The 27,194-nt window shown below is 38.4% G+C and overlaps 1 protein-coding gene across 1 annotated transcript in view; it reads left to right on the plus strand.

Annotated features, from left to right (window-relative positions):
* The window catches only part of LOC113156348 (protocadherin-15-like), a 121,763-nt gene that overhangs the window by 58,587 nt on the left and 35,982 nt on the right, over positions 1-27,194 (plus strand). The window contains exons 12-22 of the mRNA XM_026351433.1: positions 1,359-1,565; positions 4,010-4,144; positions 5,637-5,786; positions 5,940-6,031; positions 6,668-6,769; positions 12,804-12,936; positions 13,134-13,210; positions 15,066-15,159; positions 19,708-19,836; positions 26,224-26,343; positions 26,488-26,673. Coding sequence (XP_026207218.1) covers positions 1,359-1,565; positions 4,010-4,144; positions 5,637-5,786; positions 5,940-6,031; positions 6,668-6,769; positions 12,804-12,936; positions 13,134-13,210; positions 15,066-15,159; positions 19,708-19,836; positions 26,224-26,343; positions 26,488-26,673 — 1,425 coding nt within the window. The remainder of the gene's footprint in view (positions 1-1,358; positions 1,566-4,009; positions 4,145-5,636; positions 5,787-5,939; positions 6,032-6,667; positions 6,770-12,803; positions 12,937-13,133; positions 13,211-15,065; positions 15,160-19,707; positions 19,837-26,223; positions 26,344-26,487; positions 26,674-27,194) is intronic.

Raw genomic sequence — 27,194 nt, forward strand, 5'->3', positions numbered from 1 at the left:
CTGAACGTATTAAACAAGAGTAATTGTAACGCATTAGAACTACTCCACGCTGTGTGGAGCCTTTTTTTGTCTCAGTTATACCTGTAATAGAATTACACACACATGAGGCACTGGTCTGCTGAATTTGAAAATTGAATTTTTCCTCTATGGGATATTTTGCTATAGTTAAGGCTGCTTGTGGATTTGTGTATACGAAGCTATAACCATGTTCATATGGTGGAATATTATGATTATGTTTATGTAATGGCACTGCATTAAGTGTGCTTTTGCTCCTGAATACCACACAAACTGAGTCTAATGAGTCAGGGGAGAAAGGAGAAAGAGATGTACTGTAGATGACAATGGCAGACAGAAATAAGCTACAGACAAAAAAGAAGACACAGAGGAAAACCCAGGCCCAAACACATCAACAGGCAATCAGCCTGTTGTGCAGTTGTGTGCGGTAGATTGTCAGACTTCAGTAGACTTGTTTTAATAGCTGAATTCTTCTCCAAGCTCCATTCTGATGGGATTAACATTGCATGGGGATGCTGGGAATAAACTATTCACTTTGCTCCTCTGAAACGTAACTAATTGTAAGGTGCAGCTTTTTAACTACTGAGAAGTTACAGGCTGCGGTCTGTAGCAGACCTGGACACGAGAAAGAAAGTGCCTCCACAGGAGAGTTGAAGAGGTGCCACAACGTCACATTTGATAAACTCTTGATCTTCTGATTGAGAAACAATTTTGGCCCATTGTATTTTCACACAAAAGGCAAATTTCATACTAAGCTGAACTAAGCTTAAGAAAAAAAAGCACAAGAAGCTCTTCAAGCAGAAAAGCCCCAGAGATCCACTGTAGAAAATGATGGCATCACTCCCGACAGGGTTTCAATTATAGGAGAACTAGAAAGTTCACAAACAAAACAAAGTGCTGCCAAACGGGGTAGGAGCGAAATATAATCTATACAAGCTCCTGCAAGGAAGGTAGGTTTAGTATCACTCAATGTCCCCTGCAGAAATAGACTAATCCCAATGGAGCTTTAGTAGTACACTGAGATAAAGATCGACTTTGCAATTATACTGTGTTCAACTCAATTAACAAATAATAAAACCACAAAACAATGCTAATGCAAAGACAGAGACTATGTTTGCTGGTTTTCTCTAATAAAGGACAGTTTATTAGCAAGTCACAGATTGATAACACCGACTGACTCAGCCTCATCAAAAATCACAGTGATAATATATCCAACTTTTCATTTAAGAAAATGTTTTAAACCATCATATCATGGCATTAATCAGAGGATTATCGTGTGAATGACTGAACGTGAAGCGTCACAGCTATAAACAAGATTTTATATTTATTTCTCTCACCTTTAGGCAGAGCAGGACAATGGTCACCCACTGCCAGCTTTTGCCAACCTCCAAATCGAAGTTCTGGATGAAAACAACCAGGCACCCTACTTCCTGGAGACCAGTTACCATGGCTACATCAGTGAGGCATCGCCAGTGGGAACCACTATAGCGACCAACACCAGCCTGTCTGCACCACTGGCCATCATAGCCCTGGATAACGATGTGGAGGAGGTGAGAACGAAAGCCTACAGAGCTGACTAAAGACATTGCGAACTACTTAGGATACTTATAATTATCCAACAAATCTTCACGTTGATGCTATTGTTGAACGAAGCAGAAGTTCATTTTCTTTTAATTGATGTTATTCAACATTGTTGATGACTTAAAAATACAAATGTACAGATCTTTTTGACTTGTGCTGTAGTTATGAGAATATTTTCATTTTCATTGAATTTAATACCTTGACAAAGTCATTTTCTGAATTTATGTTGCATCTACATTATAGGTTAAAGCCAATAATGTGCCTGTACGTATGAGATAAGTTCATTTCTTTACCTCCTTTACTAAGTTTTCTGAAGTTTGAACTGGTGTTGACATATTAAAGATAGTGCTGTTGATTTTAATTACCTGCTCATTACATTATGAGTTTTTAATTACAAAAAAAAAAGCCTCTAGTTATCTAATAGGTAAGTGAAAATGTGATCATAAACAATATGTAGAAATCTTTCTTTGTAGTTATACTTGGAAACATATTTTCAAATTACCTAATTTATGCCAATGGGACCTGAAGAATCAATATAGTCAGTGTGATGCACTTTCGATCTCATCAAGAGTTAATCATTTTGTTAATCTAAACTAACTCATCGCTAGAGTTCATCAGCTTACTTTCTATAATTACAGAATGTAATTTCCTATTTTCGCAACAAAGTCAGAGAGGCCAGACTGAGATGGTTTGGACATGTGCAGAGGAGGGATAGTGAATATATTGGTAGAAGGATGTTGGAGATGGAGCTGCCAGGCAGGAGGGCAAGAGGACGACCAAGGAGGAGATATATGGATGTCTTAACAGAGGACATGAGGTTGGCTGGTGTGAGGGTAGAAGATGCCCATGATAGAGTTAGGTGGAAAAGGATGATTCGCTGTGGCGACCCCTGATGGGAAAAGACAAAAGAGAACAAGAAGAATTTCCTATTTTCCTGTAAACTCATATTTAAAACCTGTAACACCCCAACTACTTATTATAATTATAAGGACATTTTTCAGGAAGTTACATAAAAAGTATTAGAACTGTAAAATACGATGTAAGCTAAACAAATAAAGACACATTAAGTCATTAGATGTTGAGTGTCCTCTCTCCACCACACTACGTACACTTGTTTCCTTGTGGAGAACTCTAGATCCAAAGTCTGACAGGCCTGCCATGCCCAGATATGATAGCTAATACTGAATTTGATGCATCCGATGAAGTGTCCATGTCTTTTTGTGCTATTCAATCTGTGCTTTGTGCCATGCTTGCAGTGTGTGAAGTGCCCTTTCTAATTTCCCTGCGAATATGGATATTTAAAGCCATTTCCCTCTTAAATTGCCTCTCAGTGATAATGTAAGAATTTACAGTACTGCAACCCTGTTATCGCTAGAGCATTCCCAAGAGCTTAGCTTGTTTAAGATGTAGCATAGGCATTTTGACAAAAACAAGCTTTGGTTCATTGGTTTCTAAAATATCCCCACAGCAGGGAATGGGCTTAGTGGGGATAATGTGTGTGTTTCTCTGTGTTCTTGAGATTGTTTCTGTGTGTTTGTGACAATTGATATACATTGAGTTGTTTTAAATATTGCTCACCCCGGTTTTACCTCCAGCATCAAGTACCAACAATGATGATTAGTCCCAATTGCTTTTATGTGCCATCCGTGACTTTAATTTATGGGTGTGCATACGGCTGTTAATGTCTGCGTGCGCGCGTGTGTGTGTTTATTTATGACTCAATATCTACACTGGCTACATCGACAAAATTATCAGCCTCCCTTACCCTGCTGAGCCAGCCTTATCTGGAATGAGAGCTCACACATATAGTATGCACAGAGGAGGTGACTGTGTGGGTAATGTCAGGGGAGGACTTGGATGAGGATTGCCTCTCCATCATTGAGAATACCACACACACACACACACACACACACACATACACGGATGCACATACAGAGCCCTCTAAGGAGAATTTTTATGTCAAGAAAACCTTGCAGGAGATGTTTTTCATTCACCCTCTCCTGTCAAAGCTCTTCTTTAATCCTAGCTGTTTTGCATAAGGAAGCATTTGTTTCTTCACTCATGTGTTAAAGTATATAATTTGTAGGAAATATTATTACAAATACATGCCTGAAGGGAGAGACAATATGATTAATTGCACACTCCTTGTCTTCCTAAAATTTGTGTTGCTTTTATTATCATCTGCTTTTTTTGATTAGTCACTGTGTGCGCAGTCAGTCTCCTCCAGATACTTTAATTGAATCAATAGAGATGCTTGGTAGCCAATATTACATTGCAGTAGATATTCTAGGCAGCACCCAGATGTAAATTTACCAGTGAAAGTGCCTCCCTCAGGTGATTTAATGGTAAAAATGAAAAGCTTGCTCTTGTAACACCTTGCGTGTACTTCTAAACACCTATTCTTTCCCCACAGACCAAGGATCCTCAGCTCCAGTTCTCATTGGACAGCTATTCTAATATTTTCTTTGTGACTGCTACCGGAATCAGAAGATATCTCACCTTGTTGCAGCCAGTGGACAGAGAGACCCAAGACTCATATACATTTACGGTACTCTAGAGTGCATTATTTACAATTTGTACGTGGGCGTGTGAGAGAGAGAGAGAAAGCGATAAAAGTGTTTGAATGCATTTGAATAACGCACCTCGATTCTGAGACCCTTGACAAAACTGTAGTAGTGTCTTGAGAAAAGGGGAAAACAGGAAACAAAACAAGATTGGAGAAAAAGAGAGGAAATGGAGCTAACATTTAGAGTTACTATATGTAGTAGATTTTAATAATAAATGTGATTGTATACTGTAACACCACTTCTTTAAGTTGGTTTGGCATGACAATCAGGGGTTCTGTGAATGATTTAGCATTCAGACCAGTACTTAGCTTTTCCATTGTTCAGTGCAGAAATGCATAAAAAAAACAAAAAAAAAAAACAAGATTTATTCCAGTGGTTGCTGCGTTTGTGTGGATACCTCCCTCCATCGGTTTTTCTGTTTCTTTCTGACTCATTTGTTCTCAATGAGTTTCCCTCTGGTTCACTATCCCCTTTTTCTTCTTTCCTTTTGTTGCTGTTCTTGTGCCTCTCAATTTGTCATTCTCCCTCGCTTATTCTCTATGTTATTTCAGTGAAATCTAATTCAGCTCTTTCTTTATTGGTAGGGCACAGGGAGGCTGCCCGTCGCCAAACACAGAGCATCTTTGTCTCTCTGCGCGCCTCACCATATGATATACGGCATTGTTAGTTCATACAGCAGTCTGTTATCTGCCAAGTTCAGCCTGGTCACACTGCGTGTGTGTGTGTGTGTGTGTGTGTTTCTATGTGTGGAAGTACAGCACATTGTACAAGTTGAGATATCTTTGTGTGCGCATGCTGCTGTTTGGAAGTTAAAGATGGAAAAAGACGAGGGTCTGATGTAGTGATTGAAAGGTAGAGGTGTGAAGTAATCATCATGAAAGCCTTGCAGGAGAAATTAAACCTGAGGAAGAGAGAGTTAGCTCTGAGACATGGAGGTTGCTTTTCATTTAAAGGAGTCAATCAGCTTCTTGGTAGATGAGCTTGTTCAGAAGAATGTTGTCAGCAAAAAAGCTTTTATTTGTATGCAGTGTGGAAGTGACGGGTTTTATTTCAATTAGGTGCTTCACGGGAGGGTGGAGTTACAGGAGGATGTGAGGAGAGAGTGCAAAGCATGCCCAGGAGTAACAGCATGGACAAAATCGTTTTATTTTTATGTTGACAGTTTATGTCTACTTTGGGATGTTTGCATTCCTGGTGTAAAGACACTTTTCAGAAATGGTACAGTTACAGTACAGTTAACTTAACAAAGACATTAATTGTAACCGTCTAATTTAACGCAGTATAAAACAAGGTAATGGTAAAATGTAAAAGGATCAGGGCCGTGAGCAATACTTGCAAAATGTTAAGGACTTGAGTACAAAGTCCTCACATCTCAAGATTTTCACAGGGTCTTTTTTTATAGTTTTATAATTTAGTATTTATTTTCCCTTGTAAAAATAACTATACTATACAATGTTGTTTTTGTCTCTTTAGCTTTTAGCATCAGATGGCGTCCAGCAGAGCAATCCAGTTACCGTGACAATAACGGTGTTGGATGCTAATGACAATACTCCGACTTTTGCTAATGTCTCCTACAATGTCAACCTCTTTACTGATATGATGCCTGGAGAAACAGTAATACAGGTACACACACAATCACAGTTCCTGAAATGGGTAGAATCAGCAACAACTTTAATAGCTGCACTTTATACGTGTGATGCACTTGATGTATTTTACAGTTTTCATTCCAAAATGTGAGTGTTTAGAGATGTGACACTTGAGTGCTTCTTTTCTCAGTTGTCAGCAGTAGATTCTGATGCAGGAGTCAATGGCCAAGTCACCTACCGGATCTTAGCTGGTGCCCAGGGACATTTTCTCATTGGAAATAGGTAATTAAATCGCTTGAGTTGAAATATTGTATAGCGAAGAAATATTTGATTTTAATGTTAAAAGAATAATTCGATTTTGGGGAAAATACAGCTAATTTAATATTGTGATGAGAACTAGATGGGAAGATTGATTCCACTGTCAAGATGTATGCTAAAATATGGAGCTACTGGCAGCAGCTTGTTTTTTCTTGTTGTGACCTTGAGTCTGCCAGGCAACCAACAGCGAACCAACCTTTGGCAAGGACGCAAATAAGCATATTTGCCAAAATGTCAAACTATTCCTTAAACTAATTCAGATGATTCTCAGCGTGAAAAAGCCCAGTGCTGCTGAGTATTGTGGATTAGACCATAAATCCACTTAGAGAATGAGAGAAAAATGCCTCAGTTAACAGTCTGAACACATAGATTTCTGTGGTATTGTCAGATTTCTTAGTCTTGATGTTAATATTATGGTATAAAAGATAGTCTAAGACCACTTTACAGTTTATACATTAATATAACTATGATGCTAAGTAATTACCATAAAAAAATCGGGCAATGACAAGACAATTGAGCTTTAAATGCTATAGCCTGCTCTTTTGGTTTAGTGATTTGTTTAAGTATAGTCATGTAATATTGCATGGACTGTTTTCACAGCACTGGGATCATTACTGTGGCTCCAGGTGTTGAGCTCGCTGTGGGGCGAAGCTATGCTTTGACTGTAGAAGCAGTGGACAATGGGGCTGTATCTCATAGAAGGTAAGTCGGAAGTTGTGCAGTTTATTCTGTTGGGTTTTACGTGCTCAGCCATTGTGTGGTGGGCTCTGAACGCTGCTAAAACACAGGTTTGAAAAGTTCCTGAATAGTGGTCAGGTTTCCAGAGCGTTAGCAGTCATCGCCAAACACTTTATTGCTCCCTGTGCGATTCTCTTCTCCTGCCATTCTCTCTATTCTCATCTGTTCACCAATTTCAGGCGAGGTGTTTCATTTTTAGAAATACATATCACAGGTTGTAGTTTTCTATTGGAAAAATGGCAGAAATCAAAAAGAGGAAAATGAGTGTGTGAGAAGAAAAGGGAGAACAGTAAAGTAGAATGAAGGGTAATGAAAGGATGCCTTGCTACTACTTACCCTGTTCTTAAGAAATGGAAAGAAAATTATACTGTCTGCATGTCAAAGAGAGGACAATTTGAGCAAATGCAGGGCCGCATGGCCACATGGCATCTAGAATAAATGCCACAGATAGTAAAAGAAAGTGAAATGTAGTGCACTCTGGCCCTGTCACACTCTAAAGGATAGACTTAGTTGATAAGGTGACATTTTTGTTATTGTTGTTCCCCCTGCGTTGTTTCCTCTTTCCTGCTCGCCATTTCTCCTTCACGGAGTAAATCAATAAGGAAGCATAACTTTCACCAATTCACAAACTCTGTTTATTTATTTTCCAACTCTGTCTATTTGAAGGAAAAGAGGAGCTGCACCTAACATTGTCTAAAGTATGTGTGTATTGATTTGGTATCCTAAGTGTAGTGGGGAGCAGTTGAATTGAATTTTTGTTTGTTTTAACAATTGCCATGCAACATTTGAGAACAGAAGCAAATTGAGACATTTGTCCAGCTGCATTGCACTACAGAGGGTTTGATTCCTTGATTGTTTTTTTTTTCTGCACTCTACCTCAGCTTTACTTAAGAAATCTCACAGAAAAGCAAGACTTGGGGAACATGCTATGTGCTTTTGCAGGTTACAGAAAAGAGGGACAACATCTGGGGTTGCTGGGTTGTCTATATAATTCTCTATACAGTTATACTCGGTAATATCTTAAACCTTACACTGTAAAGTGCCTTGAGATGACTTCTGTTGTGATTTTGCACTATACAAATAAAATTGAATTGAATTAAACATGCACAGAAAAGGTTTTAGCTCCTTTTAATGCATCTTTTCATTTAATTCAAAGCACACTTGGGAGTAGTTCTTTGTGCGGTGCATTTGGGGACTCCTCAAGAAAAGGATAAATTAATGCTGCAGTGTCCTTGGAAAAAGGACAAACAAGCAAAATCATTGATCTTCTAACATGAAACCACGGAAAAGAACCGACATTCAGTAATACACACAGGAAAACCTTTTAAAAGTTATATATTTTTTTACTAAAAAGGTACACGACAGCAATTAGACCATTCATTCATGAGGGTGAGTCAGTGGAAAAATACATTAAAATGTTTGTCTGAAAATACAATAAAGGCATTTTCCATATTAGACTTTGGTGGGAAGATAGTAAAACAAAGGAAATTAGCCTCTAAATCTGCTTTAACGGTCAGAATATATGTTTAGAATACAGTCGAAGACTACATCTTTCAAATTGGCACTTTAATTAGTTTGCCTTGCTTTGTGGTGATTTCATGGTGTGGTCAGTCCTTGATCATTTGTGTTTGAGAGACGAAAAAGAAGGAGGTGAGAAGTCAAGAAAAAACAAATTACAGTGGCTTTAAAAAGTATTCCGACACAATCACTTTTAGCACACTTTAATGTGATGTGGTGGATTGTAAATTGTTAAAATTGCCAATTTACACTCAGTACTTATCCAGCCACTTCAGTGTTGCCTTGGCTGCATGCTTCGGGTCTTTCTCGTATAAAAGTGAATCATTGCTGCAACCACAGGTGGTGTGCACATGGGAGCTGATTTTCTTTCCCCCAAAAACGTTTATTTCACTTTTACTTTACTTTTTTACTTTATTTAGCTGCATTAATTCTTTCATCAACTCTGACCAGTCTCCTTTCCCTGAAAATGATCACCCGCAGGCTGCCACCAACTTGCTTCACTGTAAGCGATGGTATTAGCCAGATGATGAGGAGTGCCTGGTGTTGACTGGAACACTGTGCTTGGAGTTCTGCCCTAAGAGTTCAGTTTTGTGCCATTAGACCAGAACATCCTTTTTCCAGTGCCGTCAGTCCTTTAAATATCCTTTCTAATGTAAACTCAGAGGATTATTTGTCCTTTAAGTAGGTTTTCCTAACATGTGTGGGAGGTAATGTGCCTTTCTAAACTTTGTCTGATCAGTTCTGCTTTAGGAAAAGTTGTCTAGTCTTTATATGTAACAGTACTTAGCTGTTGATCATGTAATGTTATCCATTAATGTTAAGAAAAATGTGGACATGATGCGCCGGAGCACAATTTGTAATCCCAAAGTAAATGATCTGATAAATAAAATAATTATTTTGAACTAATTTAGAAAACATCATCTTAATCAGTTGCAGAGTGCGATTGATGGACAAAAAAAATACAGTTTTATCTATTTAAAATCAAGTTTTCAATACAGAAAGTGTGCAAAAAGGGAAGAAGTCTGAATACTTTCTGAAGCAATTAAAGTAAATTTGCCCAAAAGCTGATAAACGGTCTGTCCTGAAATGTACAAAATCAACCTAGTGCGTCTTATAAATCGGTCTAGTTTAATGAAACAGATATCTCAAGTGTATTATAACAAAAAGTCTTATTATGGTTTATTTACAACTGTGTTAAAATGATAAAGTACAATTTAGTTATAATTCCTGCAGTAGATTGCTCTCTCCTACAATATTTGTCAGCCATCATAAAAGCTAGAATTATCTCTTCTCACATTCAGCTCCAGTTGTGTAGCTGCCAAATCAATACAGAATGTGAGCCACTGAATATTGATGTGGTTCCAGTGATTGGCACACAGATTGTCCCCAAATTTCCCCAGACCCCCTGTTTATCTCAGCTGAAAACATAACCTGCATAACAAATCAATATCTATGTCTGTGCTACTTGATTTGTTGAATCTGTGGGTCAGAGCCCAAAATGTGCTGCAGGTCTTCTTCCTTGTGGCTACCAACAAGACACGAGTGCACACAGCATTCTTTTTATTTATGACTCTTATGTCTCCATGTTATGGGGCTGGACCCGTGTATGAGCCCTCGAGACACATTCACATTAGATGTACTTCTGCATGGCCCAGATTGATTTGTTCTCCAGAATATGAAAAACTGTTTTATGCTCTGGGTGCCATTTATACTTTCATCAAACTCCTAGTGTAAGGGAGAAATGAGGGCACCACCACACAGAAGAGATGAGATTTGATAAAGTCTTGGATAAATAGCTGGATAGAGAGAGATAATGAGGTAAGTTGCAGTATATTTTATGAGGCTCTGGTAGTAAATTATGGGGTAGATACACACTTGAGTCACTTGAATCCAACTTGGGTTCAAGTCACATAACTTCAGTATCTAGTTCTGGTAAAATGCAGTTATATGAAATATGTAAAGTACATTCAAATAAACAAAAATTCAAATTTCTCTCTAGGATGGAGAAGCAGAAAGATACAGTAAATACGCTCCAACTAGAGTAGAAACCTTGACTGAAAAATTTGAATTCCCTCTATTGGTTTTCATTAATAATGCCGATTGTTTTAATAGAAAAGTGGCTCTCACTCTGTCAGCTGGCTCCCATTTTTCCAGCCTTTATCACTTCATTTATTTATTGTTGTGAACGTAAACAGATTTTGTGGCCTATTGTTTAGACCCGAGGTTCTTTGTTTTTTTTTTAGTCGATGATCCAGTGTGAGTGAAGTTAATCTCTCCCTGCTGGAACTCGACGCTCCCGCCAAGTAGGAACACAAATTAAATCCCTGCTGTTTCCTACCATGAAATTCAGGGTGAGTAAAAACTGACACCACTTGTGTCATGCGTGGGCAAAGCTGGCAAACGGGAGTATTTTAGCTTTCTTTAACCGCTTAATTAAGAAGTGTTACTAATGACCAAACTTCACATAAAAATTTAACTACCAAGGCTGGAATCAGACTGAAGCTGTGCATCAAAATAAAGTCAAAACACGTTTATATCAAATTTAAGTGATGATTCAAAACTTTTACAAGAAGAAAGTTTTTTCTGCAAATGCATGCATAATGCACTGCATTATAAAATATTCCCATATGACTGTATGAGTCATACAGTATAGACTGTATTCTGACAGTGTTCAGTAACATCAGCTTTCTAATTTAATAAACCAAGTCTAACTTATAATTAGTTTGCTAACCTTTAATATGTATTTATATTAATTTTAATACCATTATACAATATTTTACCTGTGGAAAAGGCAGAAGATAGTTTCCTTTTAGATATGCAATGGATGTCGACATCTGCAAATTTATTTATTCCTGTTTTCTTTTCTCTGTCATTTTATCAAAGCAAATTTGTAGGTTTTTTTCTTCACTTGATCTCTTTTCTTTCCTGTTATTATTATTATTTGTACCCAATTAAGTGTTTATACATACAATTTCTACTAAATCTGGAAAGCAAACAACAAGCTAGTTAGTCATGACTCAAGATGAGAAACCAGACACTGATTTGCTTTATTTTATAATGGTATAACCAAGAAATTGTGTTCCCTCAAAGTGACCTCTGCTATCATCTTTAAAAAGTCACGTTCTTTTCCAGCAGGCAGTTTTATTTTGAAGTAATTACTGAGACTTCGCCTCTCTTGCATCTTGTTCTTTTGGGGGATTCAGGATCATAGTTTTACACTAAATTATCTAAAATAACTGCAGTAGCAGATGTCAATTCTGTTTTCAGCTCGGTCCTCACTTAAAATGCTGGTATTTCGTAGTTAAGTCAGGTTGTCAGTTCACCACAGGGCTGAAAACTAGACTTGTCCAAACATGACAACTGTGACTCAGGTAGTGAAATATTTTCAAAAAGAAAAACTGACAAAAGGACACAGACTGTTTACAGCACTGGAAATAAACGCCTATGCCAATTTCAGATCATTACGGGGACATGCTGTGCTACGGTGATTAAAAATGTCAGTGATTACAGCTTATTGGACAACCAAAAATGTGTAATTAAGACTTCATTTTACACAGTGAAACACTGTACTGTCAGGTATTACTGCATTTTCTATTGCTGTTATTTCCTTAAAATGTATAATTATCTTTTTTTTCCTTAACTCGCTTTTAAGCCAATTTCCTCTATAAAACCTCATTCCTATTTTACCTAGTCAAGTCGTCTTACCTCTTAAATCCCTTTATCTAGTCTAGTTGGTTGGTTGATTTATGTTTAACCTTATTATATTTAATAGTATTTAGTATGTAATTACTTGGTTTCTTTCATATTTGCTGTGGCTTACATGTGTGCAAATTGCTGAACAAATTCAGTTCAGCATGATGTTAAAGGTGGATGTCTATGAGTTCTGGGCTTAATTGGAAATAATAGTTGTGATTCTTAACGTCTTCAAATATGCCTCTCTGCGTACAGAGGTTCACAACACTGTTCAATGAAGGGCAGACTGGAGGATGGTAATGATAATGCCCTTAAAAGCTAGCGTTCAGCTATCCTTCTGCTAAAATGGAAACAAATACACATTTTATCTCAATAGGATGGTACGTTTGGTAAGCTGCATAGTACAAACCTTGAGCCCTGCAAAAAGATGTTGGAAGCCCAGCAGCAGTACGCTGTCTAATGTCTTTGCCAGTCACAGTGTTGTCGACTTCATGCTATTGATTAGTTAAACACAGCATGAAGTACAAAGAAACTAACGCTGACCAACTCTTAACTTAAATAATAGACCATTCATCCTTTCTGACACTGCTTTTTTTTTGCCCGTTATCCTCTTGTGCTGCCCTCGAGCTCTTTTCATGTTTTTCTGCTCTCATCCCTCTCTAACATTGCCCCGCTACCATTCCTCTTTTGTCTGCCTCTCTCTTACAGAACGATTCTCAGTCTGTTTCTGTCCTAATTGCCTTACCCAATTCTGTTCTGTCTTTTCACTTTTTCCCTATCTCTTTAGGTCATCCATTACTACGGTCTATATTGAAGTTTTGCCCCCAAACAACCAGAGCCCTCCACGTTTTCCCCGGCAACAATACAGCCTGGAGATCAGCGAAGCTATGAGGACTGGAGCTACACTTCTAAATCTACAGGTGCACTCACTGCTGCTTTTATCGAACAGTTTCAACTGCTGTAATTGGTTAACTTTAGTTGTGACCACTTGCAAACACGTTTTCACACTTTTAATTGCAACCATAGTGTTCAGCTGACTGATCTGATCTGAACATATATATGATATATAAAATAAGTTCACACTTGCATTTGTATCTGTCTGTGTTCACTTCTTAAGGCAGTGGATCGGGAGAGGGACTCCATCGTCTATGAAATCCACAGCGGTGACCCACTTGAACATTTTGCACTACAGCAGTAAGTGCCCAGTGTGTGTTTGTGGTTGAAATAGTCTAAATTATATCATTTAGGGCTTGGGCTCTGCTGAGGTCTTCACACAAACACCATACAGACTCTGAGGGCTTTTGTTGTATTTATTCATTTACTGCTCATTAAAATTGCATTTATGAAAGAATTTCGAGCTACAAGACGTGAGAGAGAAACTAAAGAAAGTATGATGAAACACTGGTAGAGAGGGGAGTGAATTGTAAGGGTGGGAAAGAAATGAGGGGGTAAGAGAGCAGGGCTGGGACCGTGTAAGAGACGAGGGGGGAAAATGTTCGAGAGAGCTGGGAGGGAAATGTTGAACAAGAGTGACTGAAAAATAAAAAATTAAAGCAGAATGAAAGAAAAGGAAGAAGTAAATGAACGCCGCACTGAAACTCATAGCAGCGAAGATTAAAATGAATTGAAGACTTTCTACAATCTAGGAATTTTTGATGGGTCCTGTCAGATGTCGTAAAATCTTCAAATGCCAAATTCTTTCAGCTGTGAGTGTTCAGCGTTATGGCACTCTGAGGACAAGCCAAGTCGTCTCTTTCCTCTGCACAAGCGCAACATTTCATACGGATTGAAGGATTTTTGATTTAACTGCAGTTCGTCGTCACATTTTGTAGCAATTATTTAGTGTGAAATAAGACGGAGAAGAGCACTCTGTGTTTGTGTGTTCGCATGAATCACCCATACTGTACATCTGTTAACAGCTTTACATTTGCATTTGTTGAACACTTCACATCCACCCACAGACACACATGCATCGACTTGTGCGTCGAGACAGACGCACACACACTCCTATACATATCGTTGGCACATAGAGAAAACCTGTACTTCGGATGGTTTCTAGTTTATAAAAGAAGCTTAAATTAAAACACTACAATCATTATGTAAATCCTTATATGGCAAATAAAGACGTGTAATCAAGGCCAACATCAAAGATTTCTTCTGATTTTGATTGAAAATCTAGTCTCAGGCAGGCTGCAGTGATGCTGTTTCATCACCTCACTTACCCCTTTAACATCCTCATCATTTGCATCTTTTATTTCTTTGGTGCATTAATAACAACAATCACTGTTTTATACTGCATTATAAAAAATACATGTCACTGTATGGCAAAAAAAAAAGTATGTGAACCCTTTAAAATGTCATGTTTTTCTGCATTAATTTGTCATAAAATGTGATCAGATTATAGATTAAGATTAAGATGTCCTATATTAAGAAATATAATGTGTCTTAAGGAATAACACAAAACAAATTCTGAGGTTTGTTTTCTTTCTTGAAAACATCCATAAAACCTCATTGTGATAGTAGAAGTATGTGAACCCTTGCAATTAATAACTGGTTGGCTTTTTATGCCAGATGTAGTGCTGTGTGTTCTTTCCAAATAGTTGACTGTCTTTTTAGTAAGCATAGGTGAAAGACATGAGATGCCCACTGCACCGCCAAAGTACCGTAATCAGAATAGAAATGCATTTCTGGGTGTTGAGGCTTTTAAGCAGTGGTAATCAGTGCTTGTAACTGTCTGAAAAGATGTCTCCACAGTGGCGTTAAGAGGAATGAATGTTTCAAGAAAATTAAATGTTTGTTACAAGAGTAACAAGAGAAAATACTCACAAAAGACTGGGAGCATCAGCATGGGAATGAGCAACATGGTTTACAATCAACCACTTCTACTACTAAACTAAAAAAGTCACAAGATTCCCGCCTATGAAAACCAAAGTATGCTTTGGCTTTTTTTTTTTTATTATTGTATTCAGTTTTTTATTTTTCTGTTATGCTCTAGTTTTAAGCTCAAGCCTCGGGGGTTAACAGGACTCTCTGTGTTTTCACTCTCCAGATCAGGCTTTTTGGTTTTGGACAAGCCACTGGACAGGGAGTCTCTGGATTATTATACCCTGGTGGTCACAGCGTCAGACGGACACCCACATGGGGTAAGAAAGTCAGCTATACAACACAGATATTAAGTGGTTGTCTTTACTTGAGCTGTTTCACATCCCTGTGGAATTAAACTGAGTGACTGCTGGGAGGGAATTTAAATCCTTCACAATAAATTCCACCAGCGACAGCTGTGTTGTTATAAGAATTACGACTTTTTGGAAATAGTCGTCATTCAATATAACAGGGATAATCATAATTACCACCATCATCAAAATAAAATGCCTAAATCTATTTATAATAATTACCCTAAACAAATATGGGTACTTAATTAAAGACAAATGAAAAATAATGGGAACTGTAAACAGAATAAGCAATTTAGAAAATGAATAGGAGGAAAAAGAAAAACAATTACCTCGTGGGTGAAAAACGTAATCATTGGCACAGTTGAGGCTCATCTGACCTTCAGATTTTTGTTTATAATGCTAATGGTCAGGTGTGTTGGAGATGACCCTGGCATGAAGTTGTTTAGCCACTAATCATATAGAAAAGACGAGACAGCCATTTGATTATGAAACGAACACTTGCATTGTGTTTTCACACAAACAGCGTTTCCAGATTTAGGTGGCTTAGTGAGGGTGAGTCTGTTTACACAAAATACAAACTGGCTAATTCTTTGAATGCGCTTTACCCCTCTGCAAGGGGCCATTTTGCAGCGGTAAAGAGTGTTTGCTCTTCCTCGCTTTCTCAATTACCTAATTGACCACAGGTCACCCGTGTAATTTTCTCTGCCTCCGTTAGTTTGTGTTCTTCTCGGCTTTCTCTTTTAAAAAGTCACATCTTCGGTCATTCTCACATGAAAGTCAAATGAAGACATTAGACGTTTCCCAGCCCGCCCCTTTTTCATTCCTCTTTACTCCTCTGGCTTTCAGCAGTTTCTCTCCTCTTTCCCCGTCATCATCCATTTTTTAGACTAGCATTAAAAGAAGTTTGTCTCCCCTCATTCTCCTCCTCTTCACTGACCCTTCCTCCCCCATGTGTCAATTAAAACAGAAGGTAAAGTTTAAGGTCCCTCTGAGGACAGAAAATGCTGATTTGAATACTCTGACCTTCTCTCTTACACACATCCTTACACTCGGTATGAAGGGACAGAACAAGTGGGAGGAAGTTGGAGGGAGAGAGAAAGGGGGAGAGAGAGATGAGAGGCTTTCAGAGGCCTCTTATTACTTTAACAATTGTATTGTGTGCTGATACACCGTTATATAAAGGAGTCTTGATGCATACACACTTATACCCATGCACACATACTTAGTCAATTGCTCTCTGGACCTTGACAATTAGTGTATTATCTTTGTGCCCCAAAGGTCTTTAAGTCAGAAAATGGCTAAAAGTAGTTTGGACATTTTTCTGCTTGACACTCCATTATATTTTGAACAAGAGGGAAACTGTGAAGAGTGGAATGGTGTGAGCTGCACGGGGAAGACACAGAAGGGAGACGGCAAAGAAAGAAAGAAATAGAACGAGCAGAGGAGAAGATTGTGGTAGTTGCCTGATATAGGCCCATTAATCAGCATCAGTTGAAAAGCCCTGGGTTGTCTTTATATGCACACACTCTCTTTCTCTCTCCCTCTCCCTCACTCTCCCTCTCCCTCTCCCTCTCTCTCTCTCTCTCTCTCCCTGAATTTCCTATTATCAAATGTCCCATTGTGAGAGTGTCAGACTACAAAATGCCTAATTGGCTATTTGGCCAGTGAATCAATCATACTGCCACAGATTGAGGACCTTGCACACTGGTGCAGTAAACCGGCTCTACTGTAAAGACGCTGTGCACTGTAGGATGTAACTTAAACATACATGCAGGAAAGGTGGTGTTGTCAAAACGACTGTCCTGTATGTTTTCATTGCATAAGAAAATCAGTGTCCACTCCTAAATAATGGGAATTGACTTTGCTGGAGCTACATCAGTTAATGGAAATCACATTTCTACACTAGCTAAATAATAAGGATGGCATTTTCCATCTTTTCCTCGCTTTACCCTAGGGGGGTTTAGGTGACGTCTGGAACTGTCAAGAAATCACATAATGTAGATCTGCCTAAATTGAACACAAACATAAACAGCATTATGTGTGTGCTTATAGAGAGATTCACTTATGTGAATGTTAGAGTTGATGATTTTCAATGTAAAGTGCAATATGGAAAGTTGTGATCTATTTAATAAATTGTATCTATTTTTGTTTCGTGGAGTAGTAAAATTTTCTGCAGAAGAGTTACCGCTTCTGCACTTTCCCCTTTAATAAAATACCAAAAATATCAAACCTACTGTTTTTGTTCAAATAAACACATCATTGGAAAATGATTTAGCAAGAAAAGTACTGATGGACAATACTGTATTGTATCTGTGGCACAAAGGAATAAGCTAGATCAGCCCAAAACCTTTTACTACGATTGAAGCCATTTCAAGATTTAACTGGGTTAGTGAGGGTGAAGCCTGTATACACAGATTTGGTCTTTTCTCTGGACTTTCTAGGCAATGAGACAAAAATATAATGTTGGCATATGAGCATTTTATATTTGCTCTGTAGGCAAAGCACTTTGATGTTAAGGAAAAAGGTCCTGAATTTGTTACAGTAAGAGAGTTTTTAAGCTGGCAGACATCAGTGGTTTCCATTTATCACAGGTGGTTGCTGAGTTATTGTCAACAGAGACCCCAGTTACAGGGGGATGACCTTACAGGAAAAGATCTTTAACAAAGACAAAATCACATTTTGAAAGGATGAAGCAAGAGCACTGACTTTATAACCTTTTACCAGCAGTTGCACTACAGGAGCAGCAACACTGTGTCAGAACTGTCACAGACTGCTGGTAGAATAATAGCAGACTATACAGATGAAACCTTAAAAAAGCATATTTGTCGAGGAGGGTGGGCGTTGACCTTTGCGAGTTGGTCGTAGCATCAGCAAGATAATAAACTCCTGAGTTCAGTTTTAAAAAATTATATGCTTAGCCTTCTGAACTTGTGTCTCTCTGTTTTCATGTGTCCTGCCACCCTCTATAGTCGCTGACTTGGTTACCTCCCCTGACCGTTCCCTTCTTTAAAAGTCAAATCTTCAATCTCTCTCTCTCTTCTGTTCTCATTAAATTCAAATTTTAAAAAATTAGGGACCTCCTACCAGCTTCTCCTTCTCCTTCCCCTCTGCAGTTATTTGGTTACATTTGTATTGTTGTTATTATTAGTGAAATAGATTTTTTGAAATACCTGTGATTGTATGTGATGAGTTAATCCCTTCCAAACATTCACAGTTCTATTCGCTGTACATCATCATGAGTTTATAGTAAACATTACCAAGCAATTGATTACATTTAATACATGACTGCTTATCTTCTATTCCTATCTGGCTTCTGGCAAGAAAACAATGGCATGTGGTGTATTAAGCTAATTAAACCCAACAAGCTGTCTGTTCCTCAAGAAGTACCATGTGATTGATTTTAAAAATGGCATCATGTTTTTGATGATCCTGTTGCGGACACACTGCCTTCTGTCAAAGCTAACATATGCACATTTTGGAAATCAAGCTAGTGCTGATATTCAAAAAGCCATCCACGCTGCTCCTCCCACCCTTCGCTCTCCTTTCTCTCCCAGCACTTCACCTACATCCTCGTCGTGTATGCTGTCTCAGCCTGTGAGTCAGCCATAATGACGCCTTCCAGCAGCTAATACTAGATAGAAGCCTCTGTGTGACAAAAAAAAAAAAAAAACCTTCAGATGGGAATATGTCTGCTCTGCTGCCAGGCTGTTGAGAAAGTCTGGATTGCAGAAGCCTTTGACAGCACCTCTCCAAGTTACATATTGAAACTTTTAAGTATCTACAGTATATTGTTTCTACCATCCAGCCCTGCATATAATAATAAATGTTCTTAGCAGGCGATCACACCAGATAAAAAAAAACAAATCCCAGGGTTTGTTTTTATCTTTTATTTTATATGCCTGAGAGTTGCAGCATTCATGATACAAAGTGATCTGCCAGGGGTTTGTGCTTGTGTGATTCTATAATGCAGTGACATGTTGGATGATGCAGCATGGCTTTGAGGCAAAAGTTGAACATGAAGCCACTTGAAGCCAGATGACCATGATTTATTTCCCTGAGCCCTCGGCTTCGACACGCTTGCCGAGCCACTGCAGTGGTCCCATTCAAATTAATAAGCAGGATGTGTTTCTGAACCCTGTGCTGAAGTTGGTCAGAACACAGCCTCCCTTTCTTTGACACTTGGCTACCCATCTCCAGTAATTTTCTTAATGTCCTTAATTATCTGTCTCATTGAACATATCCCTTTTAAACATGGCAAGAGAAGGTGTGAAGTAAACCAAGAGTGAACTGTATTTCAAACCTATTTTTTACATTAAACGGTCATTAGTACAAAAAGAGTGACCAGAGTGTGAGCACATCTTATCTTAAGAGTAGTAGCTATAAGACAGACAGAAAAACAGTAAATGCAAACTGAAATTTAAAGATGAGTTTATTCTGTAATAAAAAAAAAAAAACTTTAAAATGTTTTGAGAACCCATCTAAATAATAACACAAATTTGTTTATGTGTGTGTGCTTAGACTTCCACTGCGACGGTGAACATTGTGGTGACAGATGTTAATGACAACGACCCACTGTTCGATTCCTCACTGCCAGTGAACCTCACAGTCATGGAAGAGCAGAGAGACACCTACGTTGGACAAGTCAAGGTAAGAGGACGCACACAGGGTTTGTTTTTCTCTGCGCTAATCTTTCTTTTTATTTTTATTAAGGTTTTTTTTTTTTGTACATTTACTTTCTGACCGAACATGTGCAACTGAAGCAACTAAACACAGAAGCGGAGCGTGTGCTGTGCTACGGCAGATTACAATCTTGTATTTATTTCTCTAGTGGTACACATCAGCATGTTTGAAACACAACTCCATTTGTCGTTGCGGCACAGATTGTGCCTCAATGCAAGTCTCATTCCTGACAGAAGGTCACTACCTTGAAAGAAAGGTACATAATTAATCAAATTTTATGGGCTTAATTTGAGGCTCCAGCTCCTTGTTTTCCCCTCCAGTCTAGTACAAACACACATGGAGCACACAAAGATAGAGCCACAGAGGCTCTAATTATATTCAGTTCTTATAATCTTTTACAACAGGGACTCAAGATCAGTAACACTACTCTGCAAAATGTAATAGGACTGTATGTTATTATACGCAGGGGACTGTGTGTGTGCATGTGTGTGTGTGATTATAGAGAGACGTAAAGGATAAAAGAATTTGAGAGTGGTTATTTAAGCTTGTGTGCCCTTTTTGCATGTGTTGAATGTTTGCCCATGATATTAAAAATTATTGCTCCCAAGGAGTATTTCCTGTCAAGCACAGAAGGGCAGATGTTTATTCTTTGAATTGCTGCACAATATTATAAAGATTTACACATGTTTTTTCATATGGACATAATGGCATTTCAATATTGTTGGACATTTTCAAGCATTTTGCTGCAATCCTAGACACCCCAAGTCTCCCTGAGGTTCTGTGAGACACCTACAAATCAATAATGGCTTCTTGATGCCCACAAATCACATGTAATAGCTTGTAAATCAGGTTTTAGTTCTCAGGATCAGTATCAAAAAAAAAAAAAAAAAGAACAGAAGGCGTAGCATGAGTAGTCTGTCTGCACCTGTGGAAGAATCGAGGCATTCAGTGACCGTACTGAGTCATTTAAGTCATTTGTGCTTCACAAATGCTCAGATCAGCGGTCCAACTTCGCTCAGCTAATGAAAAACGCAGCTCTACAAAATGAGTTTTTCTAGTTTGGAATGTCTGCAAAGGGTTCAGAGAAGTGTTCTGGTGGTTTTAAATGAATACTTTAAATTTGAAATACTAATACGATAATGTAAAAAAACCTAAAAGGAATCTAGCAACATGATCCCACCTCATCACTGTGCAGTGCATTTTTACCTGCATCAGCACCGTCGTCTTCACTTATTAAAACGACTCCTGGACTTGCTCCAGTGCTAATAACTGACTCATGTATTCCCCAGACATGGGTCATGGGTAAATCTGACACTTTGATAGGCTCTGATCTTTAAAGATGCTCCCTGGGTTGCAAACTTGCTTGGATTTGCTCCAAGCTTAATTCATTGCCTTTGCACACCAGTGTCAAGGGGTCTTTGATCAGCCTGACACTTTGCCAGCTTCTAAATGTTAATCATGCTTCTTTGGTTGAACACTAGGAATACTCCTGAGATGAGTATATGGCCCTTGTACACCCATGTCTTAACAGGTTCAAAACTTCGAAGTTTAATACTTTTTTCTAGTTGGATCTTTGGCCACAATTCCAAACTTCCCCCCTTTATCCATAAAGAGGGTATTTTATTCCAAGCATTCAAAATTTAAATTCTCTGTCAAACCTTTGGACATGTTCCAAACTCAACATCCCAAAAACCCACCCTAATCTTTAGAGAGGGCCCTTGAAAGTATTCCAGTCCTGAACTTCCTCCTTTTCAAGGACCCTTGGATATTTTCCAAACCATAACAGACGGCATGATCCCTCAGCAGGCTGTGCAAGACACGACTCTGGGCCCGATTCCAAACCCAGGTCTGTACCTGTAGGTATTAAACAGATTTCCAGAAGAATGAATGAATCTGACCTTGGTTTGCTTGTGCTGGTATGGTGGTAGAGAGAGATGGAAAAGAACGGAGGAAGTGAGACATGCTTGGGTGGCATGAGAGAAATGGGAGAGCTAGGGGATGATGTATAGGGAGTATGGCTGTATTCTTATTGTAATCCATGGGTGTAAGACAAAGTCTCAGTGTCAGAGGAGAAATGACCAACGTAGAAGATCCTATGACTAATGAAGAGAAAATGAATAAACATATATAAATTATTGAATAAATTCAAGGAATGATCTTTGTTTTAGTCATTTACTCGACATGTACGTGTCATTTAGGTGAATTTGCAAAACCTGGAGAGACTGTGAATGTCCCTGTGTAAAAGGAACTGCAGTAACTAGTAGCACCTGCCCTTGATAAGCACTTTCTGACATACATGACAGTGTGTAGGGCTGGAAGGCTTGTCTTCCTGTCTAACATATCACCAGGTGATTTTGCTGATCTGCACATCCTCAACCACACAGAGGGGAATGAATCAGTAAAATTGCCTGCTGAAGTTGTTGGAGGCAAAGAAAACTAAGGACTGATGGTGCCTCATGGCACACTTGCTTACGTGTGGCTATTTATGTATTGTTAGTGGCAAAGCGCTGATTAAAATTGGTTTGTAAACTTAGCATTTTTCTTTTTAGATTATTTAAAAAAAAAACCCAATTGGAAGAGAAAAAAAACTGACTTGGCAAGTATTCACCATTTTTAGTATGTGTAAATGTATCAAAAACTACACTCCAAAATGACAAAGTGACAAAGTTTATGAACAACTCTGCAGTGAAACTCATGTTTAGGAACTTAACTGCTCATCACATAAAACTAGTACACGTACTGCACAGATGGCAGCATTCAAAGAGCGATAATTGGCCACTCTTACTGTGTTTGCTCTTCATTTGTCCTGCAGCATGGCATGTGTTACAATTTGATGTCTGCACAGTAGGTGGTGCTCAGGTAGATACATGTGCATCCACTGACAAAGTAATCAGTAATTTTCTTATTCCACATCAACCTGCTCATCACAACATTCAAACAACCAGGTATTTGCGTGCCTGCATTTAAAGTTGTACTTGATCAGTTTACGTTTTAAGTGTGCATGGGTGAACCTGTAGAAAAACGCAGTATGTTATTTGTATCTCATGGGAAACCGATGAAAAGAAAGAAATAACGCAGACACAAGACTTCGATAATAAACTGATGCTTGTCAGTATGTGTAAGAATAGACTTGCACACTGTTGTAATACTTGGCTATATTGTGCAGCAAAAGAAAGAAATTAGAGGTGGAGGTGAGAAAGTGATGAAAGGAGAAAAGGGGGAAATTGGAAGAAAAGAGGGACGAACACCCATACACGTAGCAGAACTAATGATGGTAGAGATGGTGTGGATTTGAGGCTTTTTGTTTTGTTTTGTTTTGTTTTGTTTTGTTTTGTTTTTTCAGTGTGTTGAAAAGCAGTAGACATAAGGCAACAGAGACATTAATCCTATTGTGTTCCTGGCTTTTAACTGCCTGGCAATGTAATTATGCTGAGAGTAGTGTGAAAAGACAGGCAGGGAGGGTGAGAAATAAGGAGAGAGAAGAGAAAGGGAAGGATAGAGGCAGAGATAAAGTGACACACACACACACACACTTGCTACAGTATCTAACTCCAGAAGCTGCAGTCATCAGTAGGTTTGACATCAAGGTGATTCATCCATCCAACTATCCAAATAATTTAATTTGTGCAACTCTTGCCATCTTGAAAGCAGGGTTTACTTTGTGGAGTGTCTCTGCCATGTACATGTCCAAACATAAATCAGTTTTAATGGGGACAGATACAATTGTTGTCCAGTCATATGTTTTTAGTTTTGTCAATTTTGTGTATTTGATTGACCTTAAAGACTAGACCTTGAGGCTCTAGTGCACATTTGAGTGTGTTATTATTTTTGAATATATACAGCATATAGCAGCATATTTTCTGACTCATATTAATGAAGGGAGACAGCTTTAAAATGCCACTGTTTGACAGTTTTGTGCAATAAGCTTCATTCTTGCTTGTGGGAGGATTGATACCACTTCCTTTCACTGGCTCTGTCTGAAGGTAATGAAATTTTTCTACTAGCTCACTTATTTCTGTGGTGCAGGTTCTGTTCAAAAAAGCAAGGTGTCAAAACGATAATTGAGTTATCTGCTATACCGTTTTTTTGTCCCTGACCATTTCCTGGAGCCAGGATAGCTCTTTGTTGATATAATTACTGACACACATTTATATAATCACAGTTTGTGGCCCGTAAGCTGTGTTCATTACAACATTCAAGTTGTAATTACGACTGGGAAGTAGTTTAACTCAGAATTATTAGCTTTGGTGTTGTAAACGCTGTCTTTTAATCCTCATGCATAACTGTCAGATTGTGCACCAGTAGTTTCAGCTAAGCTAACCACACTTTGGCTGTAACCTCATATCAAGCATACAGACATAAGAATGGTATAAATCTTCTTATCTAACATGCCACCACAAAGTGGTTTACTGAAAATGTCAAATGTTTCCTTTAAGAGAGATGATTCACGTAATGTCTGTATTACACATCTTGTATGGAATTTACTGTAGAAACACAAGCATATAAACCTATTGCAGCAGTTTCCTTAATTTAACTTAAACACACAAATATTAATTTAAATTATATAATATATATATATATATAATATTTCCTTTTACCACTATTTTTAATCTCTCCCCACCCCTCCTGTCTTTTTTTTTTTACTATGTCTCTCTATTTCCCGCTCTCTGACTGTACTCACTTTCTCTCCCAGATAATCACCCAGAAGCTGGATGCTCCATTAAATTTATAACACACTTTTACACCCAGCTAGTGATGAATCACTGAATACAAATCACACCAAGAGGACTTCATTCTTCTCGCTTAGAGTCTATATAACACTGGCAAGACAAAGTCTTAATTTCTATTAATTCTAATATTGATTGTGTGGGATAAAATTGATATTTAATGAGCCAAAACTGGGGCAACAGGGAAACTGGCTCACTGCAACAGCAAGAAATTACAAAGTACAGCAAATAGAATTGAATATACAATACAGTTGAGTAATAGGGAATAGATAAATATTTAACAAATATTCAACTGGAAATGTTGGCACACGTGCTACAGTAAATATTCACCTTATATAAAGGTGGGGTCAGTCTGCTACAGTAAATATCAGTGTTAACATTGTCACTGTGAGCATGGAGGCCTGCTGCTGTTAGCTTGTTACTATTTTTATCTGCATCATTAATGTCATAGTTTTTCTGGTATTATTCAGTAAAATGTTTGTTATGCATATGCAAGTGTTACAAAGGTTAATCTTAATTATAAGCCAGTACATGTGTTTTGTATTTATCCAGCTTCAAAATAATCCTCCTCATGACTTACTTCGACTGATAACATTAAACATACAGTACTGTACATACCCGCACACACAGACACACTCAAATCAAGTTCATATTTCCTCTCTAACGCTCTACCCCGCTGCAGTGACATGTGTTTTAATGCCATCAGAGTTTTGATTGGGCAGAATGAACTCTCAAGAAAGGGTGAAAGAAACATTAGCTATCAACTTGTCATCTTCTTAACATTTTATTTTATTATTTGAAAGAGATAATGTGGAGGCAAAGCCAGAGTTCGACTTTGACACGCAAACTTGGAAGATGTCAAATGGAAGAAGTGCAATAAAGACACTGTGCAGTTTAAAAGTTAAACCGCTGTTTCATTAAGTGTAACAACTGCTACTCATGGAAAGTAAGTTTTCTTCTGGACACGTTGCAGTAAGGGTAGGAGAATAAAAATGAGCTGACACCTTGGGAAAATGTGAAACATTGAGAGGCAGATCCCCGAGGCCTGTCTTTGTCACCTTGTCAAAACAATACCTAAAAAGTTGGAATGTTTGTGTGAAACCTATACACTGCAGCATTAGCATGAAGGAGAAGCAAGGAAGCAAGGAAGGAAGAGCAAGACCAGCTTTTGCATGAGACTATGATCTCTAATTGAAGTTTAAATACAGTGCATAGAGCGATGTCTGGTTAACAGTCCAAGGTCAAAAGGCTAGAACGAAATGAAGTGGGACTATTAAGGTAAAGTAGGTAAAATTATAAGGCAGGAAGTGTCATTGATAATTGTCCACTGAGTTGTTTCCATTATCTCTCCCTCTCACAATGACATGCACACAGTCCCTCTCCCACTAATATCTTTATTCCACAAGAAAAGCTTTTTAAATGTAGATTCAAAGAGGTTAAGACGAAGTGGGTCACCACATACTGTACATTCCCATACACACACGCACATTTACCTTGATGTTGGAGGCAGTGCATGTTTAATTTAAAGAGTGATTTGCCTCAAAGACAGCCTGATACATTGCACGCATTTCAAAATGACTTATTGTGTGGATTTCTACATGTGTCTTTTCTCCGTGGCTGTTTTTAGGCTACAGACCCCGATCTGGGGGCAAGCGGTCAGGTCCATTATCGTCTCGTCAACCACCAGACGTTGTTTTCCATCAATGCCACTGGAGCTATCACCACTGCAGTGCCACTGGACAGAGAGGTCAGAGATGGTGACAGATTTGCTCAGATTTCACATGGATGAAATAGTTGGCAGATACAATTCATACTGTCACACTCAGACAGCGGTAAACTTTGACAACGCTAAAAAATAGAATCTTTTTTTTGCTGTTCTGTCATTCTTAAGGTTGAAGGTCACTATTTTCTAATCGTCGAAGCCTCTGATGGTGCGGTGGACCCTCGGCGATCCAGATTAACGCTGTTCATCACCGTTCTGGACGTAGATGACAACAGCCCGATATTTACCCAGCAAACTTACAATGTCAACCTACCAGAGAACAGCCCCAAAGATACAGTCATATTACAGTTAAAGGTACGAAAGTGAAATGATGGGTTAGTGTATTTGCAGCTGAATGAGTAGTTTTGTTTTATTTATAACGTGAAGTTATATTTACTTTTAAAGTACAAGTGCGTGTCCCGCACACAGCTTTGTTATAAAGTACTCCACTACACTGGATGGCAGTAAAGAAGATGTTATCTGGATAAGAAGTAGTCTACTGAGTCTCCGCCCGGTGCCGTGCCTCTGTCTGACATTGTTCTGCTCTCCCTTTCCATCACCCTTCACAACTTCCATCCCATATAGTTTTGTGGTTTGGACTTGGCTCGTGGCGTTTCCAGCCTGCCATAGATTGCTATGCTGCCCTGTGAACAATAATCTATAAACAAAAAAGCAGGGCAGTGAACTGACTCGAAATGTGACTTAAGGTTTAATCCACTGATGCAGTGAGTCATTGACTTTTACAGGCACAGTACTAAAAGCTGCCATCGTACTGTGACATCCTTAACAATGGTACATATTCATTAAAGCGCTTTGGACCAGTTTGAATAAAGTTG

This window comes from Anabas testudineus, chromosome 19 (genome assembly GCF_900324465.2).
Source record: "Anabas testudineus chromosome 19, fAnaTes1.2, whole genome shotgun sequence".
NCBI lineage: Eukaryota > Metazoa > Chordata > Actinopteri > Anabantiformes > Anabantidae > Anabas > Anabas testudineus.